The sequence below is a fragment of the Callospermophilus lateralis genome, chromosome 13 (assembly GCF_048772815.1).
Source record: "Callospermophilus lateralis isolate mCalLat2 chromosome 13, mCalLat2.hap1, whole genome shotgun sequence".
Lineage (NCBI taxonomy): Eukaryota > Metazoa > Chordata > Mammalia > Rodentia > Sciuridae > Callospermophilus > Callospermophilus lateralis.
The window spans coordinates 39,874,812-39,885,979 of record NC_135317.1 but is presented as its reverse complement, the minus strand read 5'-3'; the positions used below and the strand labels follow the sequence as shown (position 1 = coordinate 39,885,979).

General features: G+C 44.1%; 1 protein-coding gene across 2 annotated transcripts in view; it reads right to left on the bottom strand.

Annotated features, from left to right (window-relative positions):
* Nucleotides 1–944: 944 nt before the first annotated feature.
* The window catches only part of Fam171a1 (family with sequence similarity 171 member A1), a 115,800-nt gene continuing 105,576 nt past the window's right edge, over nt 945–11,168 (bottom strand). The window contains exons 6-8 of one of the 2 annotated variants that reach the window (XM_076831868.1): nt 7,900–8,016; nt 4,497–4,611; nt 945–3,892 (exon numbers count right to left, since the gene is read on the bottom strand). In XM_076831868.1, the coding sequence (XP_076687983.1) occupies nt 2,203–3,892; nt 4,497–4,611; nt 7,900–8,016 (1,922 nt within the window). In that variant the 3' untranslated portion in view covers nt 945–2,202. The remainder of the gene's footprint in view (nt 3,893–4,496; nt 4,612–7,899; nt 8,017–11,168) is intronic. The other variant, XM_076831869.1, reaches the window with a different exon arrangement.

Genomic DNA, 11,168 nt, shown 5'->3' with positions numbered 1-11,168 from the left:
CAGCCTTCCTGCCACATCTCCCATAATTGGTGCTAAGGGTTCATGTGTCACCTGCTTCCCACAGGTAACATGCGTTGAACAGGGCTTCCTGGAAACTGATACTTGAAGGAGGTGATTCTACTGGCAGCAACACTAGGCTGAGAAGAAACCAGTAACTGCAGGGAGCTCTGACATCCTCCTTTATGCCCCCACCACCAATGTCTGGCCCTGGGCATTCACCAGGAGGCACCTTACACTTTGTTTTGAGGGAGTTGACAAAACGACTTCTCCCTGGAGTAGTCTGTGCGGCTTCAGCGCCACCTACTGGTGAGAATGTTCACTCCAGAATGAACTCAACCTCATTCCTTACACCACAGGTGCTGGACCACAGTTATCTGACTGTTGGGGAACTTTCTCAACCACCCACCCCCTACTCCCTGCCAAGCCAAATACTAAATGTCAGCATTGAGGAATTAAAATAATGCAACCAGCTTGATTTTCTGCCTGTATGGAATTCATGAATGAAGATTTTGTAAGGAAGCTGTTGACTGTAAACGGCTGGCTCAACTTATTTCTTCCAATCTATGTTTTGACATCATCTCCATTAACACTTTTGATGAACAGCATTATACATCCAAGATGATTCAGGTCATTTTAACAAAATCTTCTTGAAGCTGTTCCAAGAGGGATCGATACTAGATCTAAAACACCAGTTTCCTGTAAAGCACAGACATCTATCCTTACCTGAAAAACAACAAAATGTTACCTTGTGTTCTTGAATGACACTAAAGACGAAGGTGGGTTTTAAGGATTTTCACCCGAGTGTAAATCCGTGGGTGGCTGTGTTTACAAGTCCAACCACCACATTTTAGCCACATTTTAGGATGTCAAGGAATGATTTAAAAAGTCTTAGTAATGATTTTGCAACGGATGATGGTTCAGAATGAATTAAAATGACCACAAAATAGTTTTATTTTCTTCTGAGTTTATTTTGAATTTTCATTTTTGGATAACTAAGCAGCTCTTTAGAGAGAATGCACAGAAGAGTCATTCTGGCACTTTTGGATAGTACATAAGATTTTTTTTTTTAATAGTCACATTCAGTCCCCTTGCTCAGTCCATACTCTCATGTTTGCCGAGCAAGATCAGCCCATAGGATTCCAGAGTTAATATGCAACCAACCGTATATACAAACAGCCAATAAAACCATAACGGTGGCTTATGGCCAAAGGGATGGGGTAGGGAAGGGCATCTCTAAAGTGTCCTCTAGTCTATCTTAGCTAAACAGAACCCACATTACACAGGGTAACTAGAGAGTACACTGAGCTGAAATGAGAATGCTGAGCACAAATGGCACTTGGCAGCATGCAGTTTAAAGAAAAGGGATATCATTTAATAACTTTATATAAAATCCAGGCAGTTCAATTATAGGGATTAAGAAAAACCAAAAAACTGAGGGACTGTCTGTTGTCACTGTAAAAAAGGCACTTGGAGTTAATGGGACCAGAATTGAAAGACTCTTAGCTGATAGAAGTTTCAGTACGATTTCATTAAAAGGCTTGGATGTTAAAAGATGACACTCAGGAGTTCCTGAAGGGAGACACCAAAACAAACCACTGAGAAGTAGAACAGATTAAAATGAGGGAATGTAATTTTTACAACCAAATTGTATTGAAAAAAAAATAGAGAAGAAGCAAACCCCCAAACAAGCCCTAACCAAAGCAAAATCTAAGCAAAATAAGAAACAAAGCAGCAATGCATAGCTTTCCTTGGAGATAATGCCTACCTTGGGACACAGAGTGCCACCCTCATTTCTCAAGAATAGCTTCACAGTAGCATTATCGTGAGAAAATGGATTCAAGCAATGCAAAAAGAGTTTCATCTGTTCCCAGAATCCGAGGGAAAACTGAGGTGATCCTTGGAGTGTAGCAACATCACGGGCGGTTTTGCAGCATCCCTGGTGGGTGGACAGGTCAAGTCTGTGGAACGACGTTCAGACACTTCTCCCAGCCACCTCCCTGGAGGTGCAGCATCCACCAGAGTCATCCTTTATTCTGAGAAATAATTTTAACTCCCTTCGACCATTGACAGGGCAATGCCCACGCAGCGGACGTCCACTCCTGCGGTAGCCCTTCTTCGGCTCCTCCACAAACAGGTACGCGCTTCAGTAAGAAAGGATATTTGGCAAGGTTATATCCCACGGTTGGGTGGCTCTGTGACAGCTCACTTAATGTTAAATGCCATCAGGGGTCTCTCCTCCCGTTTCTGCCAGGGGCTCTTCTTGTCTTCTCCTTGGTCGTCGTCATCATCGTCATCGTCTTCGTCATCATGAGCAGATCTTCTCTGGTGGGGACTGGCTAATGGCTCTGGGGGGACATCTGCAGTTCGTTTGGTCGTCTCTTCCTGCAGGCTGGGCAGCTGTCCACCACTTCTTCGACTCGCGCCTTCCAACAAACATCGCAGCGCACTGTCCTCGGGGGTGCAGACTGTGGTCCCACACTCGCTGCCGCTTGGGTCCATGTCATCCAAGTACACCAGCTGCGTGTAGGCGGCGCTGTCCGGGGCCCTGGGTTCTTTCTGCTGATGCTCCTGGACAGGTGGGTGGCTCTGCTGGAGAGACAAAGGGTCTCCCCTTACCTTGCGGGCAGATTTTGGTTCATTCATATCCACACCAGAGTCCAAACTGGCGTCATTACTTCCGTTCCTTCCAGCTCTTTGGAGATCAATGTATGAATGTCTGACATGAGCATTGGACCTTCCGTCCAGGGAGACAAACCACGCCCGGGGGTGCGGAAGTGGCTTCCCACCTCCAAGTTCCATCAGAGCCTTTTCTGTCAGGAGCTGCACCTCGCTGTTCATTTGAGCCAGAGCCGCATCATTCAAGGATGCGGGGATGGACAGAGACTCTGACATGGATGCGTTCTGAGGGCTCCATTCCCGCGTGCCTGCCTCCTGCAGATGCTGCTGAGAGATGGCCTGGGAAGACAAGGGCTGGCCCTGCATCTGAGAGGACGGGTGTGGGAAGATCCCTGCGTGGGGGTTGGAGAGCTCAGCCTGAAGTCTTCCAATTTCCAGCTGCTGGTCCGCTGGGACAACCAGAGGCTGACTGACATAGGAATGGTCCCCTGGGAGTTTCATATAATGGGCAGGGATGACCAAGGCAGGTAACACTTTTCTGTAAACGCTGTCATTGACCTGGTCCACAGAACTACAGCAGATCAACTGGCCCGGCCGCGGGAAAGACGTCGGTCTCTCCAGGTGATCCACGGATCGCGACATCATACATTCAGTAGGTCTGCGGTCCAGCAGTTGCTCTTTTTCAGGAGATGAAGGTGCAGGGTACATATGTTCCTGAATGGTGAGTTTGCTTCCTGCGGATGCTGGGCCTTCTCGGTCCTGCTTTTCAAATAAAGGCTGGGATAGTGTAGTGTTATAACTGCCCCTGTAGTCATTGTGGCCGGGGGATTCGTAGCCTTCTCTTTCCATAGATTTTCTTGCTTTTAAGGGAAAAATTTCCACTGATTTATGGTAGTCTTTGCCCAGTGTCCCACTCGGAGTCAAGTTATCAAAGGAGGTTTGGCTTTTATCTTCTTCCTTGTGGGAGAGCAGTTCTTCCCGGGAGCTAAATTCTTGTGAGGTACTGTAAGAGAGCTTCAGCATGGGTGTGTGCAGGTCCCCCTCTCCGCTAGGGGACATCATTTCTAAGTGGACCCCACTCATCAGCTCCTTGGTCCCTGGGGCCTCTGGGCGGCTATGACTGGCAACAGACAGAGGACCGGGGAATTCCGACGCCCGACGAGAGAACAGCAAGTTGATGTGCGACATGGAAGTGGACTGATCTCTTTTGGAACTCTCGAGGGCTGCCGGAAGCTGCAGTTTTCTGTGGTGCTGACGGGGTTTCAAGCACTTCCTCCTGTGACCAAAGACACGACCCACAACTAGAGATTAGAGATTCTCATGATGGAACAGTTTCAAGTTTCAGGCAAAATCCTAATTCTCAATTTCCACAAGGAGAAACAAAACAACTCATCAGGGGCCAGAAGCCTCTCACCACAAACCCTCACTCACCCAGTGCTGAACCAGAGCAGCAGCATCTGGAGAGTGATCCTCAGGTTTTTGTAAGAACAGCCAACTAATTCATTTGTAAGGGGTCACCCAAGAGCCAACGATAAACATTCTTGCTCAGTGAACAGATGTGGCATCAAAATAAGAATAATTCTGCTTTGATCTTGAGAGTATCATCTCTCCATCAGTATTTGGGAGTACTCCGAGGGAATCAGATGACAATTGTCAAACGTTTTTATACAACTCCCCTTGGCCTTACACATCCTGTAGTTTCATTTGTAATTTAGATCATGCATTTGAGTTTGTAGATATTGTTTCACAACAAGAAAATGGATCTCAATTTAGAAAAAAAAAAAAACACAAAAAGCAACTTCATACCAATGCTTCCAAATATCAATTGTACAAGAACTTCGACATTAAAAAAGATATTGCCAATAATGGTAACACTTTACCTGCAATAATATAAAAGGAGACACAGCAAAACCAAAAGTATGAAAGCCATTCCTCCTAAAATGGCCAAAAGAAACACGGTGTGATACGTGGTAATGTCCTGTGTTACAACGGGACCTAGAAGGTCAGAAAATGGCATTTTAGATATTTTGATACCTTTAAATAAAAAGAGGGATAATTAGTTGAGAACATAATGTCTTTTTTCTTACTCTTCCTGGCATGGGCACAGAGCAAAGGCCAGACAAAAATACCCTTGATTGATGGGTTTGTGGCACCACCACCATTTCATTCCATAATTAACATTATTATGGAAGCTTCCGGGGCCAGTAGCACTTTCAAAACTCAAATAGGAATGTGGCTGTGTCAAGAGACCCTTCTAATCTGAGAAGTGAGCCTCACCTGGCAGCATGTTCAGCATTCTAAATACATGATCTTTTTTTTAAAATATTTTTTTAGTTGTCCATGGACCTTTATTTTATTTATTTATATTCAGGGCCGAGAATTAAAGCTAGTGCCTCACACATGGTAGGCAAGCACTCTACCACTGAGCCACGACCCCAGACCCATGATCTTTTAATAAAAGCAAATGGATGAAAGAGAACATAATAAGGGGTTTCTTATCTTTAAGAGATGATCTGAATATCTGGAGATTTCATTTGACAGGAAAAATAAAATCACAAGATCTTATTCTCAATATGTTTGGGCAGCCAATTATTTCTATATAGAGTGCCCTTTCTCTAAATGCATGACATAAATTTACATTGTCTAAATATATAACATAAATTTACTATGACTTTAAAAAGCAATGACTTATTACAGGGTGTTAAGTGTATTGAAAATTCTTTCCATGTAAAACAATAAAACATTCTTCTACATTTTTAAAAAGACTAACCGCACACGGCCACAGACCTCTTTTCTTTTAGTGGTACTGGGGACTGAACCCCAGGGCCTTGCTCATGCCAGGCAAGCATTTTACTACTGAGCTACATTCCCAGCTCTCTTAATTGTATTTTGCAACAGGGTCTCATTAAGTTGCCCGGAATGGAGTTGAACTTGTGATCAGCCTGCTTCATCCTCCCAACTAGCTAGAATTACAGGTGTACTGCACCAAGCCCAGATAGCCACAGACCTTTTTAGAATTTACAGATAAGGTTACTAGATATAAAAATATTTCCTTTTAAAATACATATTGTAAAGAATACCAAGAAATAGGAGTTTAATTCATATCTTTTAAGTCTAAAAATAATGCAAATCTGTCTTGATATTACTGACACAATGAATCAACAACAAAAACCTCTGAAAATTACAATATCTGGGCTTTGAGCATTTATTGATGGTCAATATCCTGGCAGTGGGCCAATGCAGGGAAAGGAAAAAACTGTGGGTTTCACATTATTCCAGGGTAGCCTGGTTATGATTACTAAATCCCACAAACACCCATTTGCTTAAAAAAATTTTTTTTGATAGGTGAAGAGACAGATTTCTTCAAAAATTATTTTAAGGAGTCAAATCTCTTTAAGAGTCAGATCAACCGAAAGAGGTTTATCAATTTTTGAAAATACTGGCATTTCTGAGTCCAAAAGAGAACACCTTCTCTCCCAAATACAATTCACTTCAATGATGTGGGATGTTAGGGATGAAGGTTCAGCAAGCTGGAAAAAGAACTCCACACTGCTTCGCTTCACTTGTTCCATATACAACTTCTTATACAAAGGCAACCTCCCCAGATGGGGAGCCTTGTGAGAAAGCCACCAAGAAAACTTGGCTACCTGGGTTTGATCCCCAACACCACAAAAACGAGACAAACAAAACAACCGTTAGGTACATATAGAAATCATTTCAAGAAACGTGGTCTGTTCAGTACTTAGAAGGTAATTATTTCAAACTCTGCCACCGGAAACCAGCAGAAAATTCATAGCTGTGCTTTGCTTCCTTCTTAAGCAGATAATAAAAGAATGAAACCCCCATTATTTTCTGCTTGGTTTTGGACTCGTGAAAACACAGCATTACTGTCATTTGCTTTAATAAATTGATGGCTCTGAATTTATCATGCATGTATCCACACATTAAATGCCATCAGGCTGGGCTGTGGGTGCTCTCAGAGCTCTTGAGTCTCTTACTTCATGGCTGTGTTCGTCAGTCCCCTTTCCTTTTTACAAAAGCATATATTCATCTGTGGCATAATGGAAAACTGATAGCCACAGTTGTTTTGAAATCTGTCTAAAACAAAAGTTCACTTTAATGCATGGGCTTTGTGGCTTCTGCTTTGGTACCTAAGGAATTTCTTTTCTTTCTTTCTTCTTAGTCAGATTCTCTTAATATTTCAAATTAGGAAATTAGGGCATTTCTGTACCTGGTTCATGTTACAATGCTATAAGAACCTGCCATCAAGAAAAACACACACCTAAAGTGTAAATTTTCTTGCTATGGGAACATAAAATCAATGTAACAAACTTTTCAACACCCACCTAGGAATGGCCTCCAACACATTAGTTACTTTGAGAGTTTAAGTGTTAATTCCAGTGATAATTCCATTACTAAAATACTTTGTACTTCCATTTGGAAATGCCTTCATGGTTAATTTGCAAGAGAGCCTTTTTAATCACAGCACATTTTGACCTAGCTCAATCTCCTATTTTGCTCACCAGATTTGGATGTGCATGACTTTTACATGTGTTTAAAAAAATAGCAATCAAAGGGGCTTGTAAGCATAAAGATTGGCTACCACAGAACAGTTTCATGAAGGTAGGCAGTCCAAGTGTTATGGATTCTAAAGCAAAATGTAGCAATGGACGACATCACTAGATATGATTCTCATGAGATGCCCATTTTGAAAAACAAGTCTGGAATGTATATTTGGGAATATAGGTTAAAAATCACATTTTTGAATCACACTTTAAAAAATAGGAGTGAATTCACATACCCTAAGTGGAGATTATTCTTTGGGGTACAGAGCAATTGATTTGCATGTAAGCAGTTTGGAAGTGTCAAATCAAATATTTTGCCCTACGAAGCCCACTATAGTGACTTTCCGCTAGTCCCTCTGTTGAGTGTTCTTCCTATGAGCTTGCTCACACCAGACCCCAGCTGTTTTGGGAATTAGGGAGGAGGTCTGAGCCTCCTCTGTGGGCTTCTGGTTAAGAATGCCCCATGGCAGCTGTCCGAGCAAAACAGAGACAGGAGGCAGGACTATTTTCCATGCATTATTCTTATCTTAAATGAGAAAGTTCCAACCAGAACTCTTCCACCCCCACAAAATGCCTTTTTTCCATCATTTGATTTCAGACTTTGAAGCAGTTTTGAGTTGGATGTGATCTCTCTGCTGAGGTTATTTTCAAATGCATACTTAACCTGAGCCCTCAAAGAAATCAATCCCCATCATCACCAGTGTTGGCTTCGTGTTACCTGGGATGGGAGGAGACATGGCTGCCACCCAGTACCCCAGCTGGGGGGCAATGTACGTCCACGTTAGCTGGCTGCCTTCCTGGTGCACGAGGCCTAGACCGCTCTTCAGCCACGTTCCTGTGGGATTCAGAAAAGAACTTCAGCTATGAGCATGCTGAGCTCCTATTTAAGGCTTATGCACTTGTAAAAGTCACCTTAAATGTCATGTTTAGAGCTCATTTGGTAGTCTGGAGAGTTAAATCATCACCTGGAGATTGCATACAGCTCTCTGTAAAAATTTTTTTCAACTTCCCTTTAGGGAAAAGGTGAACAATTTTAGTCTTTCTTTGCCTTCCCTCAATCAAATTAGTTTCAGCCACTTTATTAAATATCCCTCTTTCCAAACACAGATAATTTCAGCAGGAGCCTTTGCAGTGCAGAAATAGAATAATGGCAGCATGCCAGGGGCTGTTGGAAGTAAAAAGAGGGGGGAGAATCTTGTGATGTTTATAATCATTATCTTTGAACAAATAAATTTCCTATACCTAATCACAGATTGGCTATGTTACCACTACTTACAAAGTTTTTTTTTTTTTTTAAATTTTAAATTTACAATTCCTCAATCTTTGTAAATTCTGTTCCAGTAAGCCTGGCTTAGGTGAGTATTTAAGAAAAAAAAATTCAGTTGGTTTTGATGCTAGGAAACACTGAATAAGTCAAAGTAAGTTCAGGTTTTATCATCAGTTACTACTTTAATTGTCATTAAGTGCCGCAGTCTCTGGCTGGGCACAAATCACGAGTCTCCACACAGCTTGTAGATTCAAACAGCAATTGTTTATTCCCGAACTCACACCGACTGTCTACAAACACGTTCTGGGGAAATCCACGTTCTCTGCCCAAAATCCACACTCTGCCCAAATCCTCACTCTGCCCAAATCCACCACCTCATGGGCTTCTGTCTCCCAAAATATACTGTCTGACCCTAAGAACTCAAGAGGAACTCAGCAGCAGGATACGCCCTATTCTAAAGGGGGAACACCCTAATCTCCTATTATGCTAAACTTCCCTATTCTAAAGGGGGAACACCCTAATCTCCTATTATGCTAAACTGCCCTGGTCCTTGAGCAAGGTCACCTTTCAGAAGTCCTTCCACTAGACAGCATGGGAGTAAGCTGGCAAGGAGATTGTCATACCTACTTGGCTGATGGCTCCCAGCAATTAAGGAACCACTATGTACTAGCTAGTCACAGTATACAGGTCTTAGAGATATTTTATCGAAAATTCTCACAACAACCAAACAGGGCAGGCCTCAGGGTCCCTTTTCAGATGAGGAAACTGAGGACTGGGGAGTTGTAAAACCCTTCCAAGGCCCTTTGGTGCTGGAAAGCACAGTGGAGGTACCTAGGCCCCCCCCCCCCACCTCCAGGGCGGGGCTGTTGTTTCCCCTCGGTCATGCTGTATTCCCACCCACCTTCCCAGTGTCTGATTATTTGGTTACTTTGTAAAGTTTATAAGAGTAGACCCACTGAGGAAGATTAACTTGCCTGAGGTTGTAGGTGGTTTCCCAGCCAAAAGTGGAACCACTGGGCCAACCTGCAGAGCACCCTGCTCTCTGAGGCCCGGGAGGGCTGCTGTGGGCAGAAGGCAAGGGAGAGGCAGGTGAAGCTCTCCCATGGCTCATGCTCACCACTCTAGAGGGTGGGCTGCACACTCGGGGCTCCTGCATAGCTGTCTCACTGCAGCAAGTGTCGGCCACAGATGTGCTGAGAGGATCAAGTATACCGAATATTCTACCCACATTTCTGCCTTTCTTAGGTGCACATATGGCTGAGGCAATAGTGGATTACGTTCCCTCTGAAGAAAGAAACAATACTTGGGCAGCTTCTAGACACTATCAGTTGCCATGGTAACATTCAAACACAGTGGAAAGGTGCCCAGTGATGTTATGCCTCCTGTCTCACAGCCCCCCTCCTCTGCTTAAGGGACAGCGACACACTAAGAAGGACGGTGGGAGAAGCCAGGCATCCAGGAGAGCTTTGCATTCTCTGGCTGTCCCATGCAACAGGCTTGCTCTTGGCTCCAGATGATTCCTGTTCAAATTAGAGCAGAATTTAAACTGAAAGGACTCTAAAATGAGTCTGAGAACATAGAAGCCCAATTCAGATTCATTTCCGGAGGTGGGTTTGCCCACAGGTCATTTGGCAACTGAGAGGAATCACTATGTCCATGGGGGCTCCTAAGGAAACAGAAGACACTGGACACTGAAGAAGAAAGGTTTCTATGGTGGGTAAGAACATCTCCCCAGAGGTAGAGAATGGATTTTACGACTGCTTCCACCCCCACGCCCCAGCCCCTGGGCCCCCTCCAGTTCTGTCCTGACTTACATACCATGCCCACTCCCACGCATGTGCTCCCCCAATGGCAAGATTTCTGGATCAGCCAGGAGGCGGCTGTGCATTCTTTGTTTTGCAGTTTTCCCCAAATTGGATTCTTGAGTGAGTGCTCTTCAAATGGGGCAAATACTTAGGTTAGGATAAATGGGCCTCAGAGAATAAGAGCTGGAAACAGCCCTAATTCCTGCTCATTCAGGAGCAAACCACCTACCTTTATCCCTAAGTTGCCTTTGCCTTCTACAAGAAAATCAAGTGAAACAGACTTTAAAATATCTCCAAGTTACATCTGGGGCAAGCCAAGTGGGTAGAAGAACACACATGAACACAGACACACACACCATCCAGCTGACAGGTCCCAGGTCCATCCAGGGAGATGGAGGATCTGGCAGTGGTGCCAGTGGAAGCCAGAAAGACCAGTGACAGAGAAAGTCACAGCTGTTTTGGGAGTTCAGCAAGGGAAACAGTGCCCCTGGGGCAGGGGAGAAGGATGAAGTTAGCTTTGATGGTCAGTAGGGGGAGGGGGTGAGGCCAGGAGAAAGAAGGAGAGGCTATTACAGGGAAGAGAACAGCAAGAACCTAGTCATAGAGCAATGGGTATGAATGACGGACAGGAATGGGGCAGAGGGAAACCCAGGTTGTATGCAAGAGAGTCGTGGGTACTGAGGCGGGAAGGAGTTTGCCTTCACCTTGGCAGGACTTCAAATGCCATTAGCAGTGGGAGTTGCTGGGGACCTGTAAACGAAGGCACAGAATGGCCAGTCTTCCCAACACCTCCTCCTGTACTACACGCCCCTCATTGGTTCTTGCCAAGTTGGTCCTTACAATACACAGTACAAAAAGTGTGACTCTGCCTATTATCATGGGTCCAACCTCACGTAGTTTTACTCTTTTCCAAAA